This window comes from Neomonachus schauinslandi, chromosome 13 (assembly GCF_002201575.2).
Source record: "Neomonachus schauinslandi chromosome 13, ASM220157v2, whole genome shotgun sequence".
Taxonomy (NCBI): Eukaryota; Metazoa; Chordata; class Mammalia; order Carnivora; family Phocidae; genus Neomonachus; species Neomonachus schauinslandi.
The window spans coordinates 72053551-72078336 of NC_058415.1; the positions used below are offsets into that span (position 1 = coordinate 72053551).

At 38.8% G+C, this 24786-nt stretch overlaps 1 protein-coding gene across 1 annotated transcript; it reads left to right on the forward strand.

Annotated features, from left to right (window-relative positions):
- The first annotated feature begins 553 nt into the window (after positions 1–553).
- LOC110581441 (dnaJ homolog subfamily C member 25) lies at positions 554–22704 on the forward strand. The gene is made up of 4 exons (XM_021691290.1): positions 554–962; positions 16910–17062; positions 18735–19205; positions 21051–22704. The coding sequence occupies exons 1-4, from the start codon at positions 630–632 to the stop codon at positions 21171–21173; spliced, it is 1080 nt and encodes a 359-aa protein (XP_021546965.1). The 5' UTR covers positions 554–629; the 3' UTR covers positions 21174–22704.
- Positions 22705–24786: the final 2082 nt, after the last annotated feature.

Here is a 24786-nt window from a genome sequence, read left to right on the forward strand (position 1 = left end):
CTTACAATGCATAGTCCAGCTCTTATTTAGCAAATAATTATAAGGTCCAAAATGTTAACAGTGTGGAGGTTGAGAAACCCCGAACCAGATGGTCATGAACTGTGAGGGTCCCTAGCAGGCAGAAGACAGCGCCTAGAACCTCTAAATTCATCTTCCTTTTGGAAAGACAGCATGGGGTTAGTGAAAGGAAGGCGTCCGGGGCTGAGGACTCGGCTTTAAAATTCTGTGCACACATCTTCACATGGATAACCAGACGGCAAGAGAACCAGACTACCAATTGCGGCAGGTGAAGTAATGATCGCGCGTGACGGCCACGGTGGGCGGTAACGCGCTCTGCACACACTGGTTACGTGTGCCTCAGACACTGGGACATCCTTTAGATCCGACTAAGAACAAATCCTCCAGCAGCTGGGGCTAGGAAGGCAGTGACACACCGGAAGCGGCCAGGCGGCTGAGGCGTCCTTCTCCCCTAGCAACGATCGTGAAGGAAGTGGTTGTTGCAGTCGCGCCCTGTGCGCCTGCGCGGAGGCGCCGCCTGCTGACGTGGAGCTAGGTCCCGGAGGCCGAGTCCCGCTCACGGCGGAGTGCGGGAGAGTGGCCGGGGTGGTGGAGCAGCGGCCGAGGCCGGGATGGCTGCGCGGCTCGCTCGGCGCTGGGGAGCCGGCGTTGCCGGCCGGTGCTGGTTGGTGCTGCTGCCGCCCCTGCTGCTGGCGCTGCTGCTCGCGCGGTCCGCGGCGGCCCTGGTGGAGGGGCTCTACTGCGGCACGCGCGACTGCTACGAGGTGCTGGGCGTGAGCCGCACGGCGGGCAAGGCGGAGATCGCGCGGGCCTACCGCCAGCTGGCCCGGCGCTACCACCCCGACCGCTACCGGCCTGAGCCTGGCGACGAGGGCCCCGGACGGACGCCGCAGAGCGCCGAAGAGGCCTTCCTGCTAGTGGCGACCGCCTACGAGACTCTTAAGGTGAGGTCTGGGGACGCGGATGGGCAGCGAGGACTCCTGGCCGGCGGAGAGGGTTCTCGGTGACCCCGGCTCCGAGCGCGGCCACCGTCACGACCCCTAGGATGTTCGTGATTTCCTACGTGGCCTTGCTAAAGAACCCGCACGCGGCTCATTGACAAAGATGGGAACCCCCTCGGGTCTTGGAGGACAGCTAGCCCTCTCCTTCTTGTGACAGTTTTTGTTATGCAAAGCTTTGGGCATCTTACAATTTAAGAGAAAGCACTTTAAAAACGTGCAGCTCACACTTGGAAAGCAGGGTGATTATTATTACCAAGATCTGTGATAGAACACAGGAAAGGTCTCCAATATTGAATGACTGTGATGGCGCCAATTTGACATGACAAAAACTAGATTTCTGGGGATGGTATTAAATGTGACATTTAGGGGCGTCTGGGTGGTTCAGTGGGTTGAGCGTCGGACTCTTGATTTTGGCTCGGGTCATGCCTGATCTCAGGGTCGTGAGATCCGGCTCTTTCTCAGTGGGGAGTCTACTTGGGATTCTCTCTCTCCCTCTGCCCTCACCCTGCTCTCTCTCTCTAAATAAATAAATAAAATCTTAAAAAAAATAATAAATTTGACATTTAGCTTGGGTTTAAGGACTTAGAAAAACACTAAGAACAATGAACAAGCCAGTCAGAAGACCGAATATTTGACTCTTGGCTCCTACACCCCAGTATGACCTTGGATAGTGACTTAATATGTCACAGTAGCTGTTTCTTCATATGCAAAATTAAAGCCATGATACCTCCTCACAGGGTTCAGTCCTCAATGAGAACTGAATAAGTGTGAGAAATCCCCTATACAAGACCTGCAAATACATGCTTAATGACTTGGGGTTCAAGACTCAGAAGTTCTGTCAGGAAAAATTTTGTGAATATGGATGTAGTCATTTGACAAAGGTTTTATTGAGTCCTTTGGGGATGGGGAGATTTAGCCTGTTCCTGTTCCTGTTTTCTTCTGCTACTGCAAAAAATCAAACCATGTAAGGAATCACAGAGTATAAATCATATTTGATGGAAGTGTTAACTGCTTCAAGGGCCCCATCATGCTAATGTAACAGCAGTTGTAGTTGTAAGGTGTTTCTTTATGGCCTTCCCCCGCCCCCCTTTGGAGGCGAAGTTTTCCATGTTGCTATGTAATGTTTTTAATGACTACTTTGAGTGGGTATGCCATAATTTAATCATGGATTATTTGTTCAGAATAGCTTTCCAGAACTGAAAATACTGAATCAAGGAGCTAAAGGCTCTTCGTTCATGCTTTCCAGAGCAGTATATATAATATGCAGTCCTATTAATGAATATGACAAGTCCACTGTATTCTCCCTAGCATTGGTGAGACTGTAATTCTTATTGGCAGTTGGCTGAAGAGTGGGTGGGGGCTGGGGAAAGTGCAGACACCAGAGGGTTAGTTGCTTATTATTTAGGATATAGAGTGATTGAGGAAAGACTTCAGAAAAATGGGAAAGAACTTCTCCATCCAGGGCAACCCAGCATCTAAAGTCCCAATCTTTGTTTTTCTGCAGTGAAGAAAGATAGTGCTCCAGACAAGCAGCCAGAAGGCTCTGGTGACACATAAGGAAGCACTGGGAGGATGGAGAACTTCCAGAAGAGAGGGCAGCAGAAACACTGGCAATTGCTGCCTTCTGTTGGGGTTGGAGATGGGTAGGTTTGGCATGAGAGTGGTGAACATGTTAGTAAGACATGAACGAAGAAAGAGAGACAGTAGAGAAATTCTTGCTGGGAGGAAGCGCAAGACTCTATTCTTGCCATTTTCTTGAAGAGACAAATTTGGAGGCTGATTTGATGGATCTGTAATGGTTGACTCTAAAAGTTTCTGCCCCTAAAATTTAGTGCTGATTTGTTAGCGAATAAAAGCTTGATAAAATAATTTGTCCACTTTTGGGCTGTTAAAAACTGGTATGTCTGGAGAAAGTAATACTTTTAATCTTGATTCCAACAAGAGGTTTGCGGTACTACAAATGTCTCCCAAGTAGGAAACAAAAATTGGAGTTACACCGATGGATGAGGGAGTAAGAGAATTTGCTGTAGTTTCCTCAGCCTCATTCAGTGTTACTGTCAGAGGAAAGGGATGTCTGGGGATGGTTTGGGCCCTTGAAAACCAGACCTAACTGAGCTCCATGAGAGCTGTTTTAAAATTATAGAAATGGACTTCTAAGTGGAACACCTCCAGAAACTTTCTTTTTCAGACTTCATTGCAGATGCTCTCTCCTGAAATAAGGAAAAGGACTTTGATTTGCTGTATGTGGAAATTATTAAAAACAAACAGGATGGTCAGATTTTATTTCTGTTATAATGGAAAACTGTGAGTAAGCTGCCAGAGAGTATCATATCTGGGTAATGCAGAGATCTAATGAACTGGAGTCATCCATTGTGGACAGCCTCAGCCTTCCAAATTATCCCCTTGAGGCAATGAGGTTTTAACCACTACTTTACTCGAATTATATCTGCAGGCTAGAATGAGGGCAAGAGGTCCATGTGGCTAGTCAGATATTATAGTGGGAGAAGTTGATGAGTTCCAATGGCTCTGGAATAAAGAGGAGATACAGAAGCCTATATAGAATTCCACAAATCATCTCGTGGAGGTAGCAGATGCCTACCTGGGACCACTTCATTTCTGTTTGCTATTTTTGTTATATGCTATATCTTTCTCCATAAAGAATAATAGTAAACCCTGTGAAAGGTGTACTTATTTACAGAGCCAGCAAAAAAGGAGGGAGGGACTCAGGAAGACTATGTCATCCTTCACAGCCACATGCAATTATTGCTGGCATATGGAAGAAGCAGCTGATTTTACGTTTGTTTTGTAAAATACGCAGGTAGATTCCATTTCTGGAACAGCGTATCTAACAGAAATTGTTCCTTTCTTGAAATCTGAAATAATTTAGTTGTAAATTCACTGGAGTGGGAGTTTTTTCTCCCCCCGTAATTTTTTAAAAGATTTATTTATTTATTTTAGAGAGTGAGATCACGCTCGCACGCACACGAGTGATGGGGGAGGGGCAAAAGGAGAGGGAGAGAGTGAGAATCTCAAGCAGACTGCACACTAAGCGCATAGCCCAACGAAGGGCTCAATCTCGCCACCCTGAGATCACAACCTGAGCCGAAGAGTATGAGGCTCAACCAACTGCACCACCCTGGCACCCCCTCCCCCCATAATTTTTTGATAACCTTTTTATTTCTCTTATTAGTTTGTTCAAGTCTCTTAATATTTTTAATGTATGTTATATAAGAAGCTATATTATATCTTCATTATAACCTTATAGTGGTACTCATCAAAACTCCTAATAACCAAGGATCTCTGAATGTTGATAATATGTACATCACCAAAATGGGAATTTATATTCGAGAAATATAGTGGATTTATGACTCTGAGGTTGTATTGGTCAAATACATGCCTCTTTGAGAGAGAGGGTTTTTTTTTTTTATGGTGGTTGTTAAAAAGTACACTAACATGATTTAAATACAGTTGGTAAGAGAAGAAGATACTATCACCCTTGATCATTGTTATTTTAGCAACACAGATTCTACCTGTGCATAGAGAGATTGAGGAAAACCAGAAAAAGAAGGATGGGTAATAATGGAAGGTAAAGGCACTGGTCAGATGCTTTCATCAAGTCGTGCTTAGTTCATAGTTTCAAATAACTTAAAATTGCAGTTCTCAGCAGGACTTCAAACCATTATGATTTCACACACTGCTTTATTTTTGTTTCATAATATAAGCAAAGTCAAGACAATGAAATAGTATTTAGTGTATTTGACTACTGGGGATTCAGGGAATTCATGGACTTTGGAAGTCAAGTCAATGGACTCTACTTGCTCTGTCAACATTGGATCTTTTTACGTGGATATAGCACTTATCACACTGAACTGTAAATACTGAGTAGCCCTCCCCTCTCCACTAAACCATCTCCTTGCCTTTTTGTTTGTATATCCATGGCACCTAGCCCAGTGTCTGGCACATCAGATAATGAATGTTTGTTAAATGAAAAACTGGTATCTGGAGATAGATTCAGTGGATTTCTGACATTTTGACATTGTTATGTGAAGCCTGCTTTGGCATTTTACCCTAAATGTAGTTTTAAAAAGTGGTACAGATAAAGTAGATTGGATGGCTATGAATGAAAAATTCCCACGAGAGAAAAATTGCACTTCTATTTTTAAGGAGAAATTCTGTTTTTTAAAGTGAGAACATTAATCCTTTTTGAATATAGATTGAGTTGGATGAAGTAGGTGAAATAAGGATGGCCTAGAAATAAACAGATGATGGAACAGGTGGAAAGAATGCACTTAGAACATGGGAAAATAGACTTTGACAGTATTTTGCAAAAATCACAAAAGAAGAACAGAAAAGGTCTTGGCAGTACTACTGGCATGAAGGGTATCTGATAAGGTAATAGGTAGTGAGAGCCTTTTACTATTCTAGCCTTGTCTTGGCAGGGAAGTCACACAACACTTCAGTTTCTTTTTATCAGCCTGATTGATGTAGCAGGGCTTTAGCACTTATGAAGAATTTGGCATAAGGGGGGATTCTGAATGCCCTGCCCTTTTATGTTACTGTTCATTGTTCTTTCCTAGTTTATTCTACTCAATCCTTTCTGTAACCTGTACTGAGGTGGGCGTTGGGGGAGGAAACCAATGAAGAAGGCACAGTTCTTGCCTGTAAGCTTTTACCATAACAAGAAGACAGGTACTTATTGTTCGGTTATTATTTATTTAAGTTATATAATAAAGATATGTGTAGATTATATTACAGCACTGAGAGGGTACAATTATTTCTTCTTCAGGGATTGGAAAAGAATGTACTCTTTGGTCTGGATCTATAACAGTCACCAAAGGTTGACAGTGAAGGGACATTTCTGGTAGAGGGAAAACTTGATCAACAAAAACATGGAGTCATGAATGTGCAAGACTTGTCCAGGAACAAGATGTAGTTTCGTGAGGTATTATAGTGTTTTCTCCACCAGTGATCATTTTTGTTATATTTCTCCCAATGACTCCTTGTTTTGGGGAAAAACAATTAACTGCACTTCTTAGTATTATTGTTTTTCTTTTTCAGCATCTATCCGGATTGATCAGTCATCATAATAATTGGGTATCCATAAAAATAATAAAAAACATGTAAATTTCTATTACAGTTGTGATGCTGATAAACAGCGAAATTAAGTAAGCTTGATGGCAGATAGTTTTCCTTTCACATGTCAACTCTGATTGGTCATGACTCCCTGAAACACTTGCCAAGGTTTTGAGGACTTGTCTGGGTTTAGTGGGAAAAATAAGATGTTTGATAGTGATTTCTCCCATGGGCCTAGAAGAAAGGTGTGGTACTTTACCACAGCTGCTATTTCTGCTGTGAACCCATAAGTGCTCTTTATTTTTTACTGATACCGTAATTTCAGCTGTTATTCCCTACTTAGGGCAAAGGTTGACTGTACACCAAATATGTTCAGTTTTAGTTCTGTGATGACACATGATGTCATCAATAACCAGTCAGAGCTTCTGATTAACATAAAAACTACTGAGTTGATATAATTCTGGCCAGAAACTGAGCTCTTGAGATTTTAATTTAGCCTGTGTGGATTTATCATAGATAAAAGAACATTTTGAGATATTCACAGCACAAAGACCGTTACTGCATTTTTCACAGATATTAGAGGATCTACTGCTTCTAGGGTAGAAGCCTGTCAGGTGCATGGTGGGGAGAATGTTTCAGGAGACTGGAACACAGTTGGGATCGGGTGATGAACAACCCTTTAATCTGTGTTCAGGAATTTGAACTTTATGTATTGAATAGTGACCAGAGGTTTTAAAGTGGAGAAATAACACAATCTGATGTTTCTTTCAGAAAGAAAACTCTGGGAACAATATTGAGAATGGGTCGGGGAAGGCTGGAAGGTTCTTGTCTGAATTCATTTCCACCATTTTCTGGAATCTCAATTCCCTCTTTGGTAACTTGAAAACCTCTTAGTTGATGCATTTCACATTCCTTTTGCTTAATTTTGCTTCTTTTAAAGCTAAGGTCACATTTATCTTCTTTTTTTACTGTTGCTATCTTCACTTCATCTCCTTTTCTTTCAAGCTGTTGTAGACTGACGTGCATCAGCACACGTAATGGAATTGTTCTTAACGCGAACAATGGTGTTCTAAGTGTCAGATTTGAATACTGCTCTTCATTTCTCCCTCCTGGCAGTATCTGTGGCATTTGATATTGTTGATCATGTAGCTCTTTAAGCTGCTCTCCCTTGACTCCCTCAGTGTTATTCTCTCCTGTTTCTCCTATCTTTCTAGTCATGTCTTTTCAGTCTTTATAATCTTCTTCTGCCTACACCTTAAACATCGCTTTTCCTTAGAGTTCTGTCCCTTGGGTACTCTTTTCTTTTTGTTTTCTAAGCTCTTCCTGATGAAACTCAACCACATCTGTGACAATTCTAAAATCTGTGTGGTCTCTAAGTTCATATTTTCAGTTGTGTCTCATTTGTAGTACAGTTACCCAAAATTAAACATTTCGGAAATCAATCTTGTTATGTTTGTTAAAGCATAACAGAGGAGTGGGGTGCCTGGGTGGCTCAGTTGTTAAGTGTCTACCTTTGGCTCAGGTCATGATCCCAGGATCCTGGGATTGAGCCCCACATCGGGCTCTCTGCTGGGTGGGAAGCCTGCTTCTCCCTCTCCCACTCCCCCTGCTTGTGTTCCCTCTCTCCCTGTGTCTCTCTGTCAAATAAATAAATAAAACCTTTAAAAAAAAATTAAAAAAAAAAAAAGCATAACAGAGGAGAGAAGCAGCCTCTGCGCTGAGCACAGAGCGTGACGTGGGGCTGATCTCACCACCCTGAGATCGTGACCTGAGCTGAAACCAAGAGTTGGACACTTACCTGACTGTGCCACCCAGGCACCCCTCTCATGAGAATCTTAAGAGATTATATACATGTGCTTTGGGGCACAGAGTAACATGGTCCACACAGTAACTATAATTAGAAACTTCACTGTTAATCCTCAACATGATTGGTTCTTAAACTCCCTTGATCATTAAATCTTATTTATTCTACTTTTTAGTCTCTAAAATCTCTTTCTCCCTCATTCTATTCTTTTTTTTTTTTTTAAGATTTTATTTATTTATTTGACAGAGAGAGACACAGCGAGAGAGGGAACACAAGCATGGGGAGTGGGAGAGGGAGAAGCAGACCTCCCGCGGAGCAGGGAGCCCGATGCAGGGCTCTGCAGGGCTCGGGAATCATGACCTGAGCCGAAGGCAGCTGCTTAACTACTGAGCCACCCAGGCGCTCCTCCCTCATTCTATTCTTTACAATACTGTCAGAGTTAACTTCCAAAAATAAACACACCTACTCAGTGCTATTGTTCTCATGCTTTAAAACATTTCATTTTTGAATAGCACGGACAATAACACTCTAGCACTTTAGCATGGCATATAAGGTCCCTCTACAGTTCTTATCCAAATCAGTCTTCCTAGCCACATTTACTACACCTTTCTTCCTAAATTACCCTAGTGCTCAAGCTTCAATGAATCCATCCTATTCACTGATGCTTCTGTACCTTAACACTTGCTGTTAACCTTTGTCTGAAACAAGTTTTACTACATCGTACTTGCTTTTCAAGATCCAGTACTCATTTCTTCTCTGCTGTGGATCCCATTACCAGTGATCTCAGGCAGAGTTATTCAGTCCTTTCTTGCGTAGCACATCAAATTGCATTTTTCTTGCTTGCTAGATTCTTCTAGATGGGAGAGTTTTTGAGACCAGGATATTATCTTTTCTTTTTATCCTCCGTTGAGTCCAGCACAAGGCTTAATGCTCTGCATAATTATTTGCTAGAATTGGAAATAACTAAGACACAGCGAGAGAGGGAACACTTTTAGAGGTTTCTAAAAGCTCAAGTAACCAAGTAGATGATGATACTCTACTATTAACTGAAACATGGAGGGACAGATTTGGGTTTTGAGCATGTTTACTTTGAGATATTTATGTTACATTTAGGAAATACTTAGGAGATATTTGAAAATAGGACACAGGAAAAGCAGATCTGAGTGTCACTAGTAATTAGGTGATACTGCAAATTTTATTCATTTATTTGACAGAGAGAGACATAACGAGAGAGGGAACACAAGCAGGGGGAGTAGGAGAGGGAGAAGCAGGCTTCCTCGCAGAGCAGGGAGCCCAATGTGGGGCTTGATCCCAGGACCCTGGGATCACGACCTGAGCCGAAGGCAGACGCTTAATGACTGAGCCACCCAGGCGCCCCTCTACCAAACATTTAAAGAAGAAATAATAACCTATTCTTCTGAAGCTGTTTCAAAAAATAGACATGGAAGGAAAACTTCTAAACTCTTTCTGTGAGGCCAGTATTACCTTGATCCCCAAACTAGACAAAGACCCCACCAAAAAGGAGAATTACAGACCAGTATCCCTGAGGAACATGGATGCAAAAATTCTCACCAAGATACTAGCCATTAGGATCCAACAGTACATTAAAAGTATGATTCATCATGACCAAGTGGGATTTATTCCTGGGCTCCAAGGGTGGTTCAACATCTGCAAATCAATCAGTGTGATACACTACATTAATAAAATAAAAGAAAGAACAAGAAGCATATGATCCTCTCAATAGATGTAGAAAGAGCATTTGACAAAGTATAGCATCCTTTCTTGATTAAAACTTCACAGTGTAGGGTTAGAGGGAACATACCTCAATATCATAAAAGCTATCTACAAAAAGCCCACAGCGAATATCATTCTCAATGCGGAAAAACAGAGCTTTTCCCTTAAGGTCAGGAACACGGCAGGGATGTCCACTATCACTTCTGTTGTCCAACATAGTACTAGAAGTCCTAGCCTCAGCAATCAGGCAACAAAAAGAAATAGAAGGCATCCGAATCAGCAAAGAAGTCAAACTCTCACTTTTCCCAGATGACATGATACTCTATGTGGAAAACCCAAAAGACTCCACCCCAAAATTGCTAGAACTCATACAGGAATTCAGCAAAGTGGCAGGATATAAAATCAGTGCACAGAAATCGGGTTGCATTTCTATACACTAACAATGAGACAGAAGAAAGATCAAGGAATCGATCCCATTTACAACTGCACCAAAAACCATAAGATACCTAGGAATAAACCTAACCAAAGGGGCAAAGGATCTGTACTCAGAAAACTAGAGAACACTCATGAAAGAAATTGAGGAAGACACAAAGAAATGGAAAAATGTTCCATGCTCATGGATTGGAAGAACAAATATTGTTAAAATGTCTATGCTACCTAGAGCAATCTATACATTCATTGCAATCCCTATCAAAATACCACCAACTTTTTTCACAGAGCTGGAACAAATAATCCTAAATTTGTATGGAACCAAAAAAGACTCCGAATAGCCAAAGGAATGTTGAAAAAGAAAACTAAAGCTGGTGGCATCACATTCCAGACTTCAAGCTGTATTACAAAGCTATAATCATCAAGACAGTATGGTACTGACACAAAAACAGACACATAGATCAGTAGAACAGAATAGAGAACCGAGAAATGGACCCTCAACTCTATGGTCAACTAATTTTCAACAAAGCAGGAAAGAATATCCAATGGAAAAAAGTTTCTTCAACAAATGGTGCTGGGAAAATTGGACAGCCACATGCAAAAGAATGAAACTGGACCATTTTCTTACACCATACAGAAAAGTAAACTCGAAATGGATGAAAGACCTAAATATGAGACAGTAATCCATCAAAATCCTAGAGGAGAACGCAGGCAGCAACCTCTTTGACCTTGGCCATGGCAACTTCTTACTAGACAAATCTCCAAAGGCAAGAGAAACAAAAGCAAAAAATGAACTATTGGGACTTCATCAAGATAAAAAGCTTTTGCACAGCAAAAGAAATAGTCAACCTATGGAATGGGAGAAGACACTTGCAAATGTCTTATCAGGTAAAGGGCCAATATCCAAAATCTATAAAGAACTTATCAAACTCAATACCCAAAGAATAAAAAATCCAGTCGAGAAATGAGCAGAAGACATGAACAGACATTTCTCCAAAGAACACATACAAATGACCAATAGACACATGAAAAAATACTCAACATCACTTGGCATCAGGGAAATACAAATCAAAACCACAATGAGGTACCATCTTCCACAACAACTCAGGAAACAACAGATGTTGGCAAGGATGCGGAGAAAGGGGAACCCTCTTACACTGCTGGTGGGAATGCAAACTGGTGCAGCGACTCTGGAAAACAGCATGGAGGTTCTGTGACAAGTTAAAAATAGAGCTACCCTATGACTTAGTGATTACACTACTAGGTATCTATCCAAAGGATACAAACATAGTGATTCAAAGGGGCACATGCGCCCCAATGTTTATAGCAGGATTATCAACAATAGCCAAATTATGGAAAGAGCCCAAATGTCTATCAGCTGATGACTGGATAAAGAAGATGTGGTATATATATCCACTGGAATATTACTCAGCCATCAAAAAGAATGAAATCTTGGCCATTTGCAACGACGTGGATGGAACTAGAGGGTATTATGCTAAGCAAAATAAGTCAGTCAGAGAAAGACAAATACTGTATGATTTCACTTATATGTGGAATTTAAGAAACAAAACATGAACATAGGGGAAGGGAAGGGAAAATAAGATAAAAACAAAGAGGGAGGCAAATTATAAGAGACTCTTAACGTTAGGAAAGAAACTGAGGGTTGCTAGAGGAGAGGTGGGTGGGGGTAAGGGGTAACTGGGTGATGGGCATTAAGGAGGGCACTTGATGTAATGAGCACTGGGTGTTATATGCAACTGATGAATCACTAAATTCTACCCTGAAACTAATAATACAGTATATGCTAACTAAATTGAATTTAAAGAATTTTAAAAAAGAAAAAAAGTGAACAAAATATTACTACATTTTCATATATTATTGATTCCTGGCCTTTAACATCCTAAAAGGGTTTCTCCTATCCGTGTAACTGAAAATCTTTAATGTAAACGTGGCTGCAATATCAAATTATTGCAATTATGTATATTGAGATCAAACAATTCATTATTTCTTTCAAGGGCAAGAATGTAATATATTTTTGCCTCTGGGGAGGGGGGAGAATGATCATTTTCATAAGAGAAGGAAGGATTCAGTGCTTTCTTTGTTTGTGGGTTTCCTCTTGTTCACTTTTGATCTAGATATTGGTGGTTATGTTCCAGTCCTCCTGCATGTGCCCAAGAGGATTGGGAGTGGAGTGGACACCAGCAGAAGCACCATTTTTTCCTGTAGACATTAGAAACAAGGAGCTTATTGCCCTGCTTGTCAAGGCTCAGGACAGAGAGGAGGAAGAAACAAGTATAAAGGTTTTGGTTTTGGAAAGAAGTTGGAATCTCCTGACCCTGGGACCTTAAGATCCACAAAATTGCTGAAAGAAAAAGTACTACCTTATTGAAAGGTAAGACATTAAACTGTTTTAAGGTTTAAGCCGTTTTAGCCACAGTAGCATGTCTTCATAAGCTGTGAAATCAAGCAGTCATTTCTGCTAAGCCAAAGTTTTTGTGAAATAATCACCCATCCAGCATTCCTGGTGAGAGAGAGATCTGTATTGCTCAAGGGACATTTATAGTGAGGGAGAGCCTTTACAAAATTGTACTCATTTTTAAATTGACATTTACTGAATGCCAGGCACTGTGGTAGGCCTTGGATATACAGAGATTAATGTGTCAGTCACCCTACCTATCTTCCAGTAGTTCTCATTCAAGGAAAAGAAAAAACTGATATTTGCAATGTGATAAGTGCTATAATAAATAGGTCACATGTGTAATAAGAGTGGTCTAAATCTGAAGCAGTAATGTTTGTGTCCTAAAGGATTAATGGAAGCTCATGAGGTTGGAAGAAAGGGATGGGCATTTGAGGTAGAGAGAATTATATGTTTAGACATAGGTATGAAAGAGTGTGCTGTACTGGAAGAACACACCAAATTGCAGAAATTACTATCTGATGTTCGCTATGGGGCAGAAGGGGGGCACGTGATGAGATGTTGCTAGGTGAGAATGGACTAGTTATGGAGGTCTTGTTGCATGCTAAGGAAATTTTAACTTACTTATTAGCCATGGGGAAGCATTGAAGATGAAAAAAAACTGTGGGACTACCTGAGTTCCAAGATGGGTAGAAGAAAAAATAAGTATAATGGTTTTAAAATAAGTATGTACCTGTAGCTCTCAATTGGGTCCCAGTCTCTTGTCTTTCCTTTTTTGCTAATAGTCCTCGTATCCTTGTGTTCTTACTAGGTTGATTCTAAACTTTGTAGGTTACTGGAGAGTAGGATTTTGATTTAGACTATTGAGAACTAACTCTCCAATTTGTGCCAACCTTGAACACCTTCCAAAGTGTATTCATGTCTCAACCTAAAATAATTTTCTTCATTCTGGAGAGAAAGCTATAAACCCAAGAGTAAAGATTCTGGCTGATTAAATGCTGTAACAAGGAGGTGGCCAACCTTTCTTGTCTTTAAAAACAGGGTCATAAATTTATGGTGACCTCAAGGAAAAGAAAACCATCTTAAGAGAAGTCAGACTTGATCCTGAAACCTTCTGCAGGAATTAATTTGAGGACTTATTAGAGGGCCCTGGTTGCAGTAGAGAGGTCAGACACAAGGTACAGATTTTGGAGTGGCTGGTTGCTGGAGCATTAGTTGACTATCCTATTAGAGGAGCTCAAGACTCAATGAAGTAAGTCACACATTTAGGGACCAGTGAGAAGATGGTGACCCTGGTGGATGATCTGGGTAAAATGTTTGAATAGGGATATCTGCATTCTATGGATTGTGACCTTCACTAAGATAAGGAAGGATAGTTATTGGACCCATGACATTCAAATAGTAGATTTCAATGACACTCAAAGATCTTTTTTTTTTTTTTAAGATTTTTTATTTATTGAGAGAGAGAATGAGAGAGAGAGAGCATGAGGGGGGGAGGGTCAGAGGGAGAAGCAGACTCCCCGCCGAGCAGGGAGCCCGATGTGGGACTCGATCCCGGGACTCCAGGATCATGACCTGAGCCGAAGGCAGCTGCCCAACCACTGAGCCACCCAGGCGCCCGACACTCAAAGATCTTGCTGTATACTTTAACCAGGAGGAGTATAGTCAGGCTGGGCAAAGGGCTCTGTATAGGTAATGATGCTGGAGATCTGTCAGAATCTGATCTCAGTGTGGCAGTTAGTTTCAAAACTACATGTAATCTAGTTGGAGCAAGGAGAAGAATCGTATTTGAAGAAATACATTTCAAAAGGCATCTGCCAAGATTGGGAGGCTGAAATGAAAGTCAAAGATCTCAGGCCAAAAGCAGAACATTTCTATAAAATTAGTCCAAAAAACAAAAACTGGAGGGAGAATCAAAAATTCTTAAAAGATGTCTTGAAGTACTCAAAATGAGATACATCAAGAGTTGTAGGCTATCGTCTTCAGAGCTATCTGTGACCTATAAAGTTTCTGTATGTCCTATAAAGTTTTACCCTCTTTAGGTTAGAAGCTCCAAAGTATGATAATGGCTTATAGGAAGAATAATAGATTGACAATTGAGGTATGTGGCAGTTGACACAGAAAATCTTTTTTGACAGAAAGGAACATTCAAGGTGTGAATTTGAAAATGATTAACAGCCTGAGCTCAGCCCTCCTTATATAACAGACAGTTCTCATACTGGCCCTCTAAACAGTGCTGTGGAATAGACTTTAAATATATTTACATTTAATTCTACTAGATACTAGTTTATCTAGTTTCAAATTCTAGCCAGAGGTAAAAAATATTTTGAATGGGGGCGCCTGGGTGGCTCAGTTGGTTAAGCATCTGACTTCGGCTCAGGTCATGATCTCAGGGTCCTGGGATCGAGCCCTGCATCAGGCTCCCTGCTTGGCGGGGAGCCTGCTTCTCCCTCCCCCTCTGCCTGCCGCTCCCCCTGCTTATGCTCTCTGTCTCCGTCTCTCTAAAATAAATAAAACCTTTAAAAAAAATATTTTGAATGTACTGAACCTAAGAGAATTGTCATTCAGATTCAGAATTAAAAAAAAATTTATTAAAAAATTTTTTAAATTTAAGATTTTATTTATTTGAGAGTGAGAGAGAGAGTGGGAGAGAGAGCACAAGAGGGGGGAGGGGCGGAGGGAGAAGCAGGTCCCCACTGACCAGGGAGCCTGACGTGGGGCTCAATCCGAGGACTCTGGGATCATGACCTGAGTCGAAGGCAGACGCTTAACTGACTGAGCCACCCAGGCACCCCCAGAATTATTTTTTTAAAAGATTATTTATTTATTCATTTATTTATTTATGAGAGAAAGAGAGAAAGTGCGTGCGCACAGGGAAAGGAGCAGAAGGAGAGGGACAAGCGGACTCCATGCTGAGTGCAGAGCCTGATGTGGGGCTCGATTTCAGGACCCTGAGATCATGACCTGAGCCAAAACCAAGAGTCAGATGCTTAACTGCACCACCCAGGCACTCCACAAATTCAGAATTCTTAATAGAAAATATATGATTTTAATGGGTACAGAGGAGATTTTGTTATTAGCAAACTTATTTTAAATCTAAGAAACTGCATGTTGGAGGATCAGGAGGTCCTGAATAGACCTGAGAGCCTCTGTCTTTGGTAGGAAAGCACTAGGTGTAGATTTTGAAATGCCTTTAGTTAAGTATTTGCAACTTTATGAGTGTTGAATAATTCATCCTAGAAAGACATCCTCTAGTTAAAAAAGTTTTTTTTTAATTTTCATAATGATTTGTATTGTACTCCCTTATAGAAAGTAAAGAATTTGTTGTGGTTTTACTCTTTAACATTTTTTGGACATAAGACAAAATGGGGGTGCCTGGCTGGCTCAGTTGGTAGAGCATGCAACTCTTGATCTCTGGGTTGTGAGTTTAAGCCGCACATGGGGGTAGAGTTTACTTAAAAAAAAAAAAAAAAAAAAGACAAAATAGGTTTACTGTGTGATAAAAAAAAAAAAGCAAATCATAACCCAGTGTAATAGTTCTTCAATGTATGTAGCTCAGTAAGAGATTGGCATTTCTCCCTATTTGAAATTGATTAAAATTTAAGGTTTTAAGAAATGTTTTATTTGTGAACATTCAGAGCAGCATTTCAGAATGCTCTGATTTTTTTCAACATGTTTGTATGATTAAGAAAGATGTGTATGTTAACTTATTTATGAACTGGGCTGGGACAATATGGGACAACATATTTGTAACATGTTTTTGTGTAATATCATTTGATACTCAAAACACTAAAATTAGTAGAGCAGATGTTATCTCTGTTTTACAAATGAGGAAGAGTGAGGCTCAGAGAGGCTAAAAATATCACTGGAAGTCACAGAGTTAAACTTTCAACATTACTGCATCAGGGTTTCTTTGAGATGAGCATAATTCAGTTTTATAGGCACAGACTGGCTTTGTCTCCTTTTTATTGTCTAATCATTGCCTTCAACAGACAGCTTTCTACACAAGCCTGGAAAATGATTGTGAATATCTGTAATAGGGATAAACATTTGTTCCCATCAACAGTTACTGAGAGAAGGTAGCAACATGTTCTGAAGTTACAAGAACACAACATCCTTATTACCACCACAACACTGGCTAAAACGGCATGGTTAATTGTTATTAAAATATTTTTCTTTTTTCCAGGAGGACTAACAATACTTAAGAATTTGGGGAGATCACTTTTATTATGCTTATACCTAATATTAAAGTTCTAGAAACAAATTTATGTGTGCTTTTGAAGAGTGGTAGGGAATTTTTTGGTTTTGATAGTTTCACTTCTTTTGTTCAGATTAATCTTACATGGTTATAAAATTCTGTTTGACTTAACAGATGATAAACTACAGCCATTTTCTGAAATATCCTATGAAATTGGGTATCTTGTTATTTTACAGGATGAAGAAACACGAAAAGATTATGACTACATGCTGGATCACCCAGAAGAGTACTATAGCCATTACTACCACTACTACAGCAGGCGCTTAGCCCCTAAAGTGGATGTTAGAGTTGTGATTTTGGTCAGTGTATGTGCTATTTCAGTGTTTCAGGTGTGTATTGATGGAGGAGTGTGTCTACATGTGCACGCTGCCTAGTGCTGGTCATTAAAACTGAATTAGAAGTACCTTTTTATAAAATTTAACCTGTACTTGAGACTAATTTTTTTAGAGTAGAAAAATATTCATTTATTCAACCAATTGATTAACATTGGAATCTGTGTCAGTTGCAAATCCAAGAAATTGATGATAAATGTCATTATATAATAAGAAAACCCAACAACAGATCTTTTTCTCATTGTTGCCTTTAGAGTATTTCCCTCCTAACCTGATAGTATTACTTTTGTAGGACTTTTCAATGATTTCCCATTAAATTTGTGAAAAACCTGAACTTCTTAATATGACCTGACAAGTCTTGGCACCTATCCACCAAATGCCAGCCAGGAGTGCTTGCCATCACTGTAACGACCAAAAATGTTCCACGCATTTCCACTGTCTGCTAAGGGCAGTTTTGCTTTGATTGAAAACTACTGAAATAGATTAAAAGAGTAGTAATCTTTCATGTTTTAAATGTCACACAAATTTAACTTCAGCTTGAAATGAGTTTTTCCTACTATTATTCTTAAACTAACCACAGGTATCTTGTCTTCTTTTAGAGGGAAAGAACATGTCAGGTGACTAGAATGAATCAATTTGCTAGTCTGAAAAATGCTTCTCTAGTTTAATTCCCAGAAATGAGATTTACTTTATATGACAAAAAGAATTACTATTGAAAACTAAGTTGTGGATTTTAAATGTATCTACTTTTGCAGAAATATTTTCCTTTCAAAGGGGAAAGCAGGGATAATTTTACCTTCCTGTTTTAGATAACGTAATACCCTGGTAACATTTTTTTCCCCTAGTCCTAATAGAGTGCTGCTATAATATTTCAAGATATTATTGGTGTAACTGCAATATTCATTCAGTAAAACAGCAAATTAAATGTGTGGAAATGTGAATAGGACTTTTTCTGACAATTAACAAAACCCTTTGTGTATATTTATGAAATAAGTTATGTGTTTTCCAGTCAGATAAGAGTTCAAACATATTAGAATCCTTTACTTCAGAATATGATGAGCATTACTGTGATAGATCGAGACGGTTTAGGGAAGAGATGGGAATGAATATAGTTGCCTGAGTCTATATCCTGTGATTTTTCTTTTTTTTAAACAGGTTCGTCACTGGCTAGTTTTGCCATGTAACTGCTCTCCTAGAATGTAGGTCACAGTCTCACAGTCTTAAAAAAGAGAGAGATTTCTTAATAGTGATCTAGGGAAAGCCAAATGGTAGATGTGAAATCACAGGTGTGGTGTGATTCTATTGATTTATCCCCTAATCTTGGGTATCTCCTGTCTGAATTAATGGCTTTTTGGCCTAGCTTAGGGCTTACCTGATTTATCCAGCCTCAGGTCCCTTGTACATGTGGGCATTATTCAATTTTATCTTTTACTTACAGAGAAAGATGATTGAGGTCCCTATTTTTTTAAATTAAGTAAGCTCTGCACTGAATATGGGGCTTAAATTCATGATCCCAAGATCAAGAGTTGCATGCTCTACTGACTAAGCCAGCCAGGCACCCCTTGAGGTCCCTATTTTTAATCAGAATTGCTTTGGGTGGGGGGGATGGTGTTCACCAACGTGCATTTTGGTAGTAAAATGACCCATTTTTGTTTGTTAAATATTTCAGTTTTTCAGCTGGTGGAACAGCTACGACAAGGCAATCAGCTACCTAGCCACAGTGCCCAAATACCGTATCCAAGCCATGGAGATTGCCAAGCAGCAGGGGCTACTCAAAAAAGCCAAAGAGAAGGGCAGAAACAAAAAGTCCAAAGAGGAAATTCGTGACGAGGAGGAGAATATCATAAAAAACATTATAAAAAGTAAAATAGATATAAAGGGAGGCTATCAGAAACCCCAGATATGTGATCTTCTCCTGTTTCAAATTCTCTTAGCACCTTTTCACGTGTGCTCATATGTAGTTTGGTATTGTCGATGGATCTATAATTTTAACATCAAAGGCAAAGAATATGGGGAAGAAGAAAGACTATATATCATACGAAAATCCATGAAGATGTCAAAATCTCAGTTTGATAGTCTAGAAGATCATCAGAAAGAAACTTTTCTTAAACGAGAGCTCTGGATAAAGGAGAATTATGAGGTGAGTAATTATTTGCTGGGATTTTTGTGTCCTCTTACTTATGAAGTTAAAATTTGGTGTAGGGGAAGGGATCACAGAAATGCACTCCAGTTTCTGAAATCCAAGATTTAAATAATGAATAAAGATCTTATTTTTATTGAAAGTGTGACTGTATTTGGTAGTGGGACAGTGGGTTTTTAACCTGTAATTTGTCTTAAAAGATGAACTTCAAATACTTTAACTGACTCATGCTGAAAATCTTAAGAATGGTCTAATTTGTTATGTTAAACTGCAGTGGGATAATATGTATGTTTGCAAGGATGTCACAACAACTTTCCGTTAATTGCTCTAATTAAAATTTGTTCTTCCCCAAATTTTCTTTCAGTCATGTAAACTTAGCTACAGGGATTAAAAAACAAAACAGGGAAGGAATAAGACATGGAAATTTTGTTGAAATAACTTCATTTCAAAATACAGCACAGAATCTTCTGTATAACTAAATTATATATGAAAAGTTACTTTTATTTTTTTAAAAATGCCTCTAAACTTTGGGCAGTTTAATAAATGTTATATTCTGTAATTGTCAGCTACACCAGTTACCTTGAGGTGATCACGTGCTTAGCTAAAGTCTTAGAGGAACTATTTATCTCATCATAATGATACTATTTTAGGTTTTGGGTAAAATTAATTGGCTAATGTATTAAAGATAAGAATAAAGCACAGTGATGGGGCACCTGGCTGACTCAGTCAGTAGAGCATGTGACTCTTGATCTTGCGGTCCTGAGTTCAAGCCTCACATCAGGGTAGAGTTTATTTAAAAAACAAACAAAAGAAAAAGAACACAGCACAGTAAAATCTTCCTAAGAAATCTGAATATATTTGTGTTTTTAGTTTCATAGACATTCCTTTTTATATGTGGTATACTAAATATATTTTACTGAAAGTAGAGTTCCAGTCTGAATTATATTTAAGTAACTTACTATGAATTGCCAGAATGTTTTGGCAAGTAGATATAGTTAGCCTGCTTGTAAATCACATAAAAATGGAAGGTAACAAACTATTTTGCTCCTAAAGTACTTGAAAAGTTTTCTCTTAAGTAGGGTAAGCAGTCCAGTTCACAAAACTGTATCTTTCATGGAGGACTATCCTGGGCTGAATTACCATGTTATTATATGAGGTGATCTTAGTCATTACTTCCTAAAATTTGGAAGTAAAGTCATTTCTTTCTAAAATTTGACGCAACTGGTTATGAAAATTTGTCCATTTAGTTTCAACTGACATCCACAAAAAGTTATAGAAATGAAGATTTTCTTTGTCCTTAACCTGCATGGTTTGTTTAACCCTCTTTGGGAACCTTAATAAAATATTTTGAAAAACCAATAATTATCTTTAAATTTGGAGACAGTTGTATATATAAAGGTCATTTTATTCCTTGGTTAGGATCAACAAATACTGAAAGTCATCAGTTAAATTTTCAAAGTACCATATTAAAGAAATAGTGTGATTCTTTAAGACTGGACATTAGTTTTAGAGAGGAAATGTTTAAACCCTTTAAACTCAGCTGATGGATGATATCAATGAGGAAAAGAATGTATTCTCAGGTTACAGAAATCAGTGACAAAAATTACTAAGTTCTTGTACAAGTTTTTTTTTTTTTTTTAATTTAACACCGAGTGTTAAGGTGCTTAACTGCTTGGTATTTTTAGATGCATGGTCTACAGAAGACAAACCAGTACATTCATAGGAAACTTTTACCTAAAATGTAATTTGAAAAACGTATATTTGAAAAATGTAAATATGCATAAAGGTAATGACAAATGTTTCCCTTTGGATGGTAAAGTAATTTAGTGTTATTTATACTTACAGGTTTATAAACAAGAACAAGAGGAAGAACTAAAGAAAAAATTGGCAAATGACCCCAGATGGAAGAGATACAGAAGATGGATGAAGAATGAAGGGCCTGGACGGTTAACGTTTGTGGATGATTGAGGATTGCTGAATGCTACTATGCCAAACCTTAATTGTGATATTTTCATAACTGAATTATTTTAGAAATGTATCAGCTGCTCCTCAGCAGTACTTAAAACTCCTCAAATATTTGATTAAACAGAATAACGTAGAAATTTAAACTTCCCCTTAAAACTTTATATACATAAGACATTTATGATTGTTCAACTTTTATAATCTATTCGTGGATTTTGTTAAATGATCTGACCTGAAGATTTACTTGTTGCCATTTAAAATTTTTATATGTTTACTTAAAAGATTTGACATGAAAATTTATTAGATACCATTTAAAATTTTTATGTGTTAAGTGTTTATTCTTTACAAGTGCTTCCTTATTCTTTGTTATAGTGCTACATTTTTCTGCTTCCATGGCCTCTAATATTTTCACAAAACATAAAAAATTATAACAGCATTTAATTACATTGTGTCTTTAGACATGAACTTCTTCAGCAAAATGATTTCAACTGTCATGTCATCTTCATTATAGTCATTCTGGGATTGAAATATGTTCAAAATATCTCTCTAGGAGAGTCTTCTGCCAGAATATGCTGATACTATTTTTCCCCCTGTCATAATATTCTTAATAAGATCAGAAACTCTCCAGGAGAGTGGATCAACCTTCATGTCCTTGTAGGATGATCTTGATTACAGTCATTATAGGACTATTAACTGTATTCTCAAACATTTTTTCCAGAAGAGACCTTAAAAAGGTCTTTGTACCACAGTATTGCTTTCCCAACCCCCTTCAGTTAAAAAAAAAAAATGACAGAGCAGAAATAGCATACTGAAAAGTTGTTCATGTATTATGAAGTCCTTGAGCCATGAAAAATCCAGCGTATGTGAGTGTATTTACGTGCATTTAAACCAGAAAGAGGAGGTGCATGGCTGTGTGCTGTTCTTTCAAACAATGAAATATATGTTTTATACATGTGGAAGTGAAAGTAATTCACACATAAATTGACTAAAGCAAGTATGATACTGCGTCAAGGTATCGATACACAATCATGATAGTGAATCAGTACTCCTGTTAAAGGATTTATCTCATTGCTTCATATTAATAAAATGATTGCAATATATCACAAGTTTGTTGGTATGGCATTTTGAATCAAGGATGAACATAACTGCTTTTGCATTATATAGTTTTAAAAGATTAGTGTAGATAACAGAGATACAGAGTCTGTTTCTAACTAAAAGAAACTAGGGCTTTCAGGAGCTCAGCCCAAATATGTGATATATACAGAGGCAGGAGGGAAGAGTTTTGACCTTGTGAGTCATTTAGTCTGTGAGTGAGGGCCTCAGTTACCTTAATAGATAGAAAGTTGGGGGAGGACTTTAACTAGATTATCAGTAGGACCCCTTTGCTGTTCTAAAATTCTGAAATAGTTACATTTTTCTAAGGCACTTGCCCGTCTGTTAAAATTTCAAACTTACGGTATTCTAAGTATTTTTTTGTTACACCTAGTAATAAGGAATAATAAAAGGACTGGGTATGTTAGCATTCATAAAGGTTGACTGATACAAACAATGTGTGTTGGAAATTATTTTGCATATCTGCTAAATTATTGTATTTTTCCCTGGCTTTACTGAAACCTCATTTCTGGAATAACCCCCAGCAGCCTTCTCACTTGGTAAAAGTTTGGTCGTTCTTTTGGAATCAGGGTCATTGCATGGGTCAAGATAATGGATTCTCCTCATAGAAGGACTATGATTCTTCTCTTTCCTTCCCTCAACAAAATATGCTTCAAAATCCTAGAGTGAAGGAAGAGCCATTAGTTGTGTCATTCAAGTACTATGAATAATCTTTATTCATACTCTGTCCATCCCCCACCAAAAAACCAAAAGCTTCTCAATTTTAGAACCATCTGGAGGAGAATCCTAGGTGGAGGATCCCACAACCTCACTAGTTAGATATTTTTTCTTGTGCTCCTTTTTAAAGCTATCCTATCACCATTTCGTTTTGTTTGACATGTAGGGGTTTATAGTGCATAGTTGTTTACTGCTATCTATTATCACTCTATATAATTGAGGTCTGTGCTAAAATTACTCTTAGGATCATATTCATGTCAAATATCTTCGTAAGAGATTCCACTGCTAGCCCTTTCCTCAGTGGTCTTTCTTTCCCTCCCTCCCTTCCTTTTTAAAGCCCTTTCCTCAGTGGTCTTCTTTCTTCCTTTCCTTTCCTTTCCTAAGATTTTATCTATTTATTTGACAGAGAGAGAGGGCACAAGCAGTGGGAGCGGCAGGCAAAGGGAGAGAGAGAAGCACGCTCCCCGATGTGAGGCTCGATCCCAGAACCCTGGGATCATGACCTGAGCCAAAGGCAGACGCTTAACCAACTGAGCCACCCAGGTGCCCTTCAGTGGTCTTACTTCTTTATGAATTCTCCAAGTTCTACAAATCAGAGGTTGCTGTTTCATTGAACATCTATACATACAATCTTAAAAATTATGGTAGATAGGATTTTTAAGTGTTACATGAAAAAAAATAGTTGAGATTAGAGAATAAGTATTTTAGTACTACTGAATTTATGTTTAGAAAATCATACTTCATTTTCTTTGAGATTCTTTTTTTTTTTTGACTTTGGACAGGGCAATAAACTTTTAACTCCCAAACCCTGGAGATACTTTGCTTGAATGGAAGCCATCGCTAGGAAGCTAACATTCAGCTAGTATTATGAACCATTCTACTGGCCCCAAACCGAAAGTTTTGTGAAAAGTAAAGATAAATGGCTTTTATTAGACGTTATAAATAGATGTAGCTACTTTAAGACATTAAGTCAGACATGATCTCGAGTTGCAGCTGTGCATCTGAGGGAGATAAATACTGGTACTGACACAGACTAGTGTATGGATGAAGTATTTAATCTTATTTGCAAAATGTGATACTCTTCACATTAAAGAATGGGTTAAGGCCAAATCTAGAACCTAATAAACTAAATAAAATTTGCTAAACAAATTATTTTACCTTTCTGGTTTCCTCATCTGTGAAATGAGGGAATCTTTTTAGATAATTAGGATTTAACATTCTAATATAGCCTGCAAATTCATATAGGTTTAGGGTCTGAAGTAGATTAGATTGCCTGCAATTGAGAAATGTTATGGGTATTAAAAAGCCTACCTAATTAGTTATAAACTTTAATCAGATTCTTAGTATTTGAAGGATTCAGAGTATCCCTGACAATTATGTATGGAATGGATCACATGGTCTTAGGTCAGTGACAAATGGGGTTTCTTTTTTTTTTTTTTTAAAGATTTTATTTATTTATTTGACAGACAGAGACATAGCGAGAGAGGGAACACAAGCAGGAGGGGTGGGAGAGGGAGAAGCAGGCCTCCCACTGAGCAGGGAGCCTGATGCGGGGCTCGATCCCAGGACTCTGGGACCATGACCTGAGCCGAAGGCAGACGCTTAACGACTGAGCCACCCAGGCGCCCCAAATGGGGTTTCTTAATAGACCTATCCTCCTGGGTGTCATTAGGGATGGAGAAACTTCCTCCCATTCGACAGTTCTCCTTTTATAACCTCAGGAAGAGTGAGCCAGATGCAGTGGAAGGGCTCAATCAGGCTTTGCAGCCGGATAGACCAAGATTTGGTT

Bases quoted from the DNA above. Each gene is read 5' to 3' on its own strand.
- LOC110581441 (XM_021691290.1), top strand. From the start codon at position 630: ATGGCTGCGCGGCTCGCTCGGCGCTGGGGAGCCGGCGTTGCCGGCCGG. The intron at 963-16,909 runs GTGAGGTCTGGG...GTTATTTTACAG, and splicing joins CCGCCTACGAGACTCTTAAG to GATGAAGAAACACGAAAAGA. The intron at 17,063-18,734 runs GTGTGTATTGAT...TAAATATTTCAG, and splicing joins GTGCTATTTCAGTGTTTCAG to TTTTTCAGCTGGTGGAACAG.